The sequence below is a fragment of the Rhodamnia argentea genome, chromosome 11 (genome assembly GCF_020921035.1).
Source record: "Rhodamnia argentea isolate NSW1041297 chromosome 11, ASM2092103v1, whole genome shotgun sequence".
Lineage (NCBI taxonomy): Eukaryota > Viridiplantae > Streptophyta > Magnoliopsida > Myrtales > Myrtaceae > Rhodamnia > Rhodamnia argentea.
This window is the reverse complement of record NC_063160.1, coordinates 10,014,380-10,021,891: the sequence shown is the minus strand read 5'-3', so window position 1 is coordinate 10,021,891 and position 7,512 is coordinate 10,014,380. Positions and strand designations below refer to the sequence as shown.

At 45.8% G+C, this 7,512-nt stretch overlaps 1 protein-coding gene across 1 annotated transcript; it reads right to left on the bottom strand.

The window, feature by feature from the left end:
• Positions 1-1,296: 1,296 nt before the first annotated feature.
• Positions 1,297-6,123, bottom strand: LOC115752394 (wall-associated receptor kinase-like 14). The gene is made up of 3 exons (XM_048272242.1): positions 4,785-6,123; positions 3,076-3,150; positions 1,297-2,733 (listed from the first exon to the last, which is right to left on the bottom strand). Exons 1-3 carry the CDS (start codon positions 5,560-5,562, stop codon positions 1,433-1,435), a joined length of 2,154 nt encoding a protein of 717 aa, XP_048128199.1. The 5' UTR covers positions 5,563-6,123; the 3' UTR covers positions 1,297-1,432.
• Positions 6,124-7,512: the final 1,389 nt, after the last annotated feature.

Here is a 7,512-nt window from a genome sequence, read left to right as displayed (position 1 = left end):
ACGATTATTAGATACTACCGAAATAGTGCAACTATTCACTTTAGGAATTAAAGTTAATTATTATTATTATTTAATTTCAAGTTAATTTCTATTTTATTATTTAATTTCGAATTTTATACAATGAAGAGTTACAATTTTCAAACACGCAACAGTACACATGAATAGTCATTTTCGAATTGCGACTTTTCGGACATGAATAGGTGAAGTTCGGACACCAAGAGGTGTGTTTCATTTTTTTTGTTATCCTTTAAAAGAGAGACAGTCATCTTTTATTGTTTTGCAGAGATTTTTAGGAGATTTATTGGAATTGCTATCCAAGATTCTCACCGTGACTTTGTTATATCCTGAAGGGAATTTGCTAAAAACCTATAGCAACTTCGTGAGGCAAATTGATCCTAAAAGACAATTATTACATGTCTCAAAGTCTGACCACATTATTACTTCATTTCTCTCATATTTTCCAATAAGTTGTACCATCTCCTATCCGCTTGGGAAGATTAATCCGGCACTGGTAGATGCGTAGTTCACTCCATGAATCGCATCTTCCGCCCGTCCTCTCTATCCAAGATAACTCGGTACAAACGGAAGACCGAGGTTTAGAGCTGATTAAAAAGAAATCGATGATCAGACTGACTAATTAGATCTTCAAAGAATGACTTAAATTTGGGACCCTCCACGTCTTTTAGCGCTTCATGAAATTTCTTCATGTCCAAGATGAAAGGTCATTCAAGAAATCAAAGAAAACCAAGAAAGCGAGGTGAATTTACCGGGATAGTCGACCGGGATTCGTCCATTGCAGAACCTGCCAGTGGGTTCATGGGTGTCGATGTCTCGGCCGTAAAGAAGGCGGTCTGCCCTCGCCAGACTACCGAGGAAATTGTTGGTGCCACAGTCGACAGAGGAGTCGCCGAACACAAAAAGGGCAGGGGCAAGAGGATGGGAGCACGTGCTCGGGGAAGCCAGCCGTAAAGATGAGATAGGGACGCCAGAGTTTTTCGGCTGTCCTCAACGAGAAGTCGAAGGGGAAGGAGATGAAGTAGGGCTCGATTATGACATCTCATTTTACAGAGAGGGAGAGGGGAGGGATGGGAGGGAGACGGTTTAAATTGGTGGGTTTTTAAGTTTCGAGCTTGAGTTAGTCTAATGGTACCAGCGCAGGCTTTTTTGACATCCTACAGTCCTAAGTTAGGATATGGAAAACATAGTGAGACGGGACACCGCGTCAATCACATAACCGATATAGAAAATAAGTGCTCCAACATGAGCCGTTCTACGGTTGAATCGGCCGCAATGTCATTTTTGCCTGTGTAAAATTTGTGATCATTATATGGGATGTAGTGTAACCCAATTTGCAAACCAACTGAAAGTTTATTGACAAGATAGTCCTGGCAAATATAAGGGGGCAAAACACGGAAATTAGATCCCCTTTCGTTCATCGCTGAATCGCGTTATTCAGTAAGCTGTTTGATGAAGGTGAGCTCTGATCACTCAACCAAGGGTCCTGGACAGAGACTGGGGAGCTGTCCTTCACCTCTTCCAAGCTCGAGCACTCGGCCGGCTTCGGTGGAACCAACAGCTTCTGGTTCACTGCGCCGGTCTTCTTCTTCGATGACGCACCGCCTGTTGACCTCACGCTCACCTCGTAAGGCAACGAACAGATGGATGCCGCGGACGATGCGGCGCATGCCACATCCTCGTCCAATGGTGCCCACCCGCTCTGTCTGACGTGCTCGAGCTCTTCCGCCACCTCCGTCATGGATGGCCTCGTGTCGCTGTGGAAGGCGAGGCACCGGAAGGTCAGCTCGGCCACCTTGTGGATTGACGAGAGCGTCCAGGCATCCCTGTGCGGGTCCAGGATTGGGTCTATGAGCTCGTCCACACAGCCCTTGCCGATCCTATCGATCGCGAGTGCGGCGAGGTTGATCTCAGTGTGCGGCCGGGAGAAGTCAACCACCTTCTGCCCGGTTATGATCTCCACGAGGACCACCCCGAAGCTGTACACGTCGCTCTTGTCCGAGAGGTGGAAGTTCTGATGATACTGAGGGTCGAGATAGCCCGGAGTCCCCTGGGGAGCCGTCGAGATGTGGGACAGCTCTGACTCCACCATCCCAAGCCTGGAGAGGCCAAAATCCGCCACCTTCGAGTTGTAACTGTAGTCCAAGAGGATGTTGCTGGACTTGATGTCTCTGTGGTAGATGGGAGGGTTCACGGCCGAGTGGAGGTATGCGATGGCATTGGCCGTCTCGGCGGCGATAGTGAGCCTTACCGTCCACGGAAGCCCTTTTCCTCTCTCTTTCTGCAAGTGCTGGGACAAAGTTCCGTTTGGCATGTACTCGTAGACTAGTATTTGCTGATCTCTCTCGATGCAGCATCCCAAGAGGCGGACAAGGTTCGGGTGGCTGACGGACGAGAGGAGCTTGATCTCGTTCATGACTTGCTCGATACTGTCTGTGTCCCGATTCTTGATCCTCTTCACAGCAACCCACTCGTTGCTGTGGAGCTTCCCGGCATATACCGTCCCGTAGGCACCGTTCCCCAATCTCTGCTTCTCGGAAAATCTGTTTGTAGCTTTCTCGATGTACTTGTATGGATACAGGGGGACGCTGGAGTTCCCAGCCGCTTCATCCAGAAGCCGCTTTGCACTCATCCGGCTTCTGAGCAAACTTGACCGGCGTCGGATGAAAAAACATATACCGGCTAGGCCGGCCATTGTGGAAGCTCCGGCAATCAGCCCTAAGAGCAAAAAGAAAGGTAAAATGATGCTTTTCTCGTATCTAAGAGAATGCAGATGATGAGAAACAGAACCCTTCCCAATCTAGTATCTCATTCAACGTAATATGTGAATTGAATTGGACATAAAAGTGAGAGAAATGACCTTGACCGTAGCCAAGTCGACTATTAGCTTCAAATCTCAAAAGGCGACATGCCGAAGTGCGAGCATTAATTTGAAGCATTAATCCGGTCTAGGGAAAGATCCTCCGGACGACATTAAGTAATGGTGTCGATGGTAGCACGACAGATGAGTCAAGAACTCTGCAGCTAGTAATATGTTCCAGGATAGTCGAGATTACGTACCTCCAATAAGAAGGCCGATCCTTGAACTTCCTTTACAATCACCGGAGAAGTACTTCGAAGCATTGCAACTTGAAACTGCAGAGAAGTAACATGTGCAGCAACGATTAGCAGAGACGCTTTTGCAGCACCAGATCAGAGTTTAACGAATGGCATCAAAGCCTTCAAAAGTGCTTGCTATCGGGGATGCTTGCACACATACTCTTCCCGTTCTTGCTGTTGTATGTGTAATTATCCGGGACAGAAATCTTTTGCAAAGGCATTGAAACAAGAAACTCAACTAGGGTCTGAAAATTTTGTTGCCTATCTAGGTCGGAAGGATGAAGAAAATGTGAATCCGCAAAACTAGTTCCTCACAGCACTCTGTGGCGTCGTCATGTACCTTGGCCCTGCAACTATTTTAGTCCACATATCGGGCAAGCAATCAAAATATTTCTAGAGTTATCACAGTTTCGCTCCATTCTGGAAACTAGCCTCATTCAACAATACACAATGTAATATGGGATTAACTGTTTCGGTACTGAATGATAAACTGAGTTCATTAGCACAAAATCAAGCCAAAAAGTTGCTTCTGTTGCTTTTATTCGTCAGCAGAGGAGCAAAATGCAGCATCTGCTGGTATTAACCTGAACTAAGCAAAGTTCAACCCCAAAAGTTATCATTTCCAACAGAATCAGAATCGGTCATTTCCATGCCCCTTCTCTTGGTTAAGGGGTTGCCATCATGTCATGTCAAAACACGATCCTATTAGAGACCGCACCCTCGAAAGTACATTCCACCGGAGTCTTGGCAGCACAACGTGACTGGGGCTGACATTAACTACCAAAAACTACTAAAGCCACATCCTCAAGAAGGCGTGATGACCCGGACTGCATAAACCGGTCTACATTTGCTGCAAAAACTAGAGAGCAGCTTCTTCATGCAATCCAAAAATGGAAAGTCAAGAGGCGGCGAAAGTCTTGACTTCGACAAAAGAGTCTTCAGCCTTCAACACCTCTGCTATTCTCAGCACATGACTGTTTCCAGCCCATCATTCACAGGTGAGAAAAAATGGCAAGCTGTAACCACTTGATGCCCACCAAACATGTCATAATGGTCAAAGATTTCATCCGACACCTATGAGAACCTAAACCGCTTTACCCCCCATGCCAAACAGAAACCTGAACCGGAAATGTGTTGACCCTGAGGCTGTCGGTCAAAAGTTCTGCAGTCTTCTTCCTCCCCTCGCGTTAATGGAAGAAGAAAAAGAAGACTGATGATGGAGTTGTTGAGAAGAAGACAGGTGAACACTAGGGCACGAGTAGCCATTAACGACCCTTGAAGGTTCTACAGGTGTCGCCCACCTCATTCAAGAGACCGTCAACGTCTTATTGGTTGCTTCTTCATTTCTTCATTTATTTATTTAATTATTTGTCATTATGGACTCTACGACCGCGCTTTGACCAAATCAAAGGACGTGCGCTTCCTCTGCATGTTATGTTACGACATGAGCTACCATCGCACCCGAATGTTTACTTTCGATTGTTGCCCTAGTCAAAAAGCAAAATTTTTAGGCCGACCACCAAATTACTTCCAAAAGTAAACGTGGGAATACGAATTTCCACAATGTTAAATAATATTTATAGGTACATATTTAGAAAATGAAATAAATCAAGATGGGTAAAATGTGAATGGATGCATCATCATGTTCATCCGGGTCAGAGTCGACTCACCTCTCTGACAACCGCCGCCGGCGGCAAACCCGTCGCCCTCGAACCCCTCCCTGCACTCGCACCGTGACCCGTTCCCGCCGTTGGCGAGCCGCACCTCCGTGCAGTTCGCGTTCGCCCCGCACTTCCCGCCTTCTCCGCAGGACCCTGCCATCCACCACCCGAGCTCGATCACCTGGAACTCGAGCGAGTTCTCGTCCGAACCCACCGCCGAGACTGCCGAGAACAGGAACTTGCACCCGGTCCCCCCCACCACCTCGTACCCCATCACGTCGAACCCTCTGTTCTCCGGCGAGAAGCAGCTTATGTTGTCGCTCCTGGCCTCGCAGTGCTCGGCCCCGAACCGGCCCTTCACGAAGCTGGTAGGTATGAGGCAGCTACCTCCGCTCGGGGGAGTCGAGCAGTTCTGGAGGAGGAAGCCGTTGGCCCAGGTGGGCGCGTAGCTGGCGGCGAAGAGCGGGGAGACCGACCAGACGGAACGGTCGCAGGCGGCAGGGAGGCTGACCAGGATGCTCGACCGGGTGACGTTGAGGACCCGGAATCCACCGATTGTGATCTCGCTTTCATTGGCGTTGACGGGCGTGCAGCTCAATTTGATCTCGCATCCGCTCGAGAACCCAAATGGGTAGTCAACGCGCTTCGCCGACTCTCCGGTCCCGCAAGTCCGGTCGCAGAGGGAAGTCGAGTTCTGAGCTCTGGCTCGAGGTGCTGGGACGGCAACGCTGGCGACGATGACGAAGATGGCGATTGTGATGCTGAGTTTTGCTTGGTGGAGGGTCATATTCGACCGAGGGTGGCCAGAGACGAACCAATCACTCCCTACCCTCTTCTTCTTCTCGGCGAAATGATGGGTGGGAAAAAGCTGATCAAAGAGGTCGAAGTCGAGAAACAGAGCAAATTGAGCGAATTCTTGACTCTGAGCTCGAAGTGTTTGATGAAGAGACAGAGAGACTCTCGACAGTCAATAGAGGAGTTAAAGATGGTGGCGGGCCATCTACCCCCATAAATGCTCGTGGAAGAAAGGGGGAACCTGGGACATGTTTGCAGGAGGAGGAAAAACTGAGGTGGGGGGTTTGACCATTTCGTCTTTGCTCTGCTCCAATATTGCTCTGCTTCAGTTTCCGAGTGAAATCTCCGATTGGGCCACCCAATCCTGAGTTCTGAGCGTGCTTGAGTTTCGTGCTTTCTCGATCACGAGGAGGAGGAGGAGGAGGAGGAGGAAGAAGAGAGAAGAACCGTGAGATTGTGGGGAAAGCTCTCGCCTTTTGACTCTCTCTCTCTCTCTCTCTCTCTCTCTCTCTTTGGAATGCCAGTGGAGAATTTGGTATGAATTAACCGGGCAGCCCTTGGAACTTTAGGGGATAACAGTAAGAAGCAGCCAAATTTTCCATAGTCGTCCATCTATATCAGAGGCAATTTCTATCGTCTACAGTAATCAAGCTTTGACCACCACCAGGGCTTGATGACGTGGACTCCTACAGGCAAATGCATCTATCTCTCTCTCTCTGGGATTTCTCTACCTTGGAGGAACCCAAACACAAGATGTGTTTGTCATGAACCCGCGTGAAAAATACTTTTCTGAAATGATTATTTGTACTACTTGAAATGATTTATCGATAAGAAAATATTTTCATTACCAACAATAATTTATATCTAAGTACTATTTTAGACGATGTAAATATCTTTCATTCGTTGGCTTTTTCAAGCGATATAATTGGTCATTTTTATGAAAATATTTTTCAAATTATTCATTTTTCGCGAAATAAATGGAACAAGTATCTTAAGAATTTATAAAGTACGTGCTTTTTTTTTATGTGAATTGTGTTCAGGACTAACAATTTTTACGTTGGTATGTTTAATCATAAATTGTAATCACTTTATTATGTGCAGGCTCACCCATTATTTCATTTTTTACATCTGGTCACGTATTTGTTATGTGTGGGTAGGTGATAAAGTTTTTCATTTTCAAAATTCGAAAGAAAACTACATGTACCTGACTTTAGGTTATTATTTTGATATTTGCATTAAATGACTAAGTCAAAAAACATAATACCGAAAGGGCGTATTTTGCGGACGCTAATCCCCCACACGTAACGTCTTAAGTTTGCACGCAAAATGATCGGTATCGTCACATGCACAACAAGGATTTTCGATGATTCTCGGATATATATGCAAATTTCCTAGTTGGCTTAAAATTTTCATCCCTTAGTGTATTAATTTGTGTAAACAGTTGAGTTAAGAGTATTTATTCTGCATCATACATAAATTTTATGCTTCGTCTTGTATGCTATAAGTGTAATTCTCGAATTTTATTACAAAAAAATACCAGACACTTAGTAACTAACTAAAAAAAGAAAATATTATAGTTTTTGAACACATCGATTGTCATAACGATACTTACGATAAGTACTTTTGCATTGTTGATGAACAAAAATTTGTGCAATTTTCTTTTTGACTAAACTGTATTCTTCACTTTGACCCCAAAAAAAAAAAAAAAAAACTGTGTTCTTCACGACTGATATAGTTGTGTTACAGCTGAGCTGACGCAACTTCTCGTTTTGTTTTTTATTTATTTGGGTGGTCGGTAATCACGTTCTCCTACAAGGGCATTATGGTCAAAGAGTCTCCTTTTCCGGCGTTTATTTATTTATTTATTTTGGGCCTTTTGACTCCCATCACTTTCACTTTCCTGAATTATTTTAATTGCACCTCCTGCTTCGCCGTGCAGCCC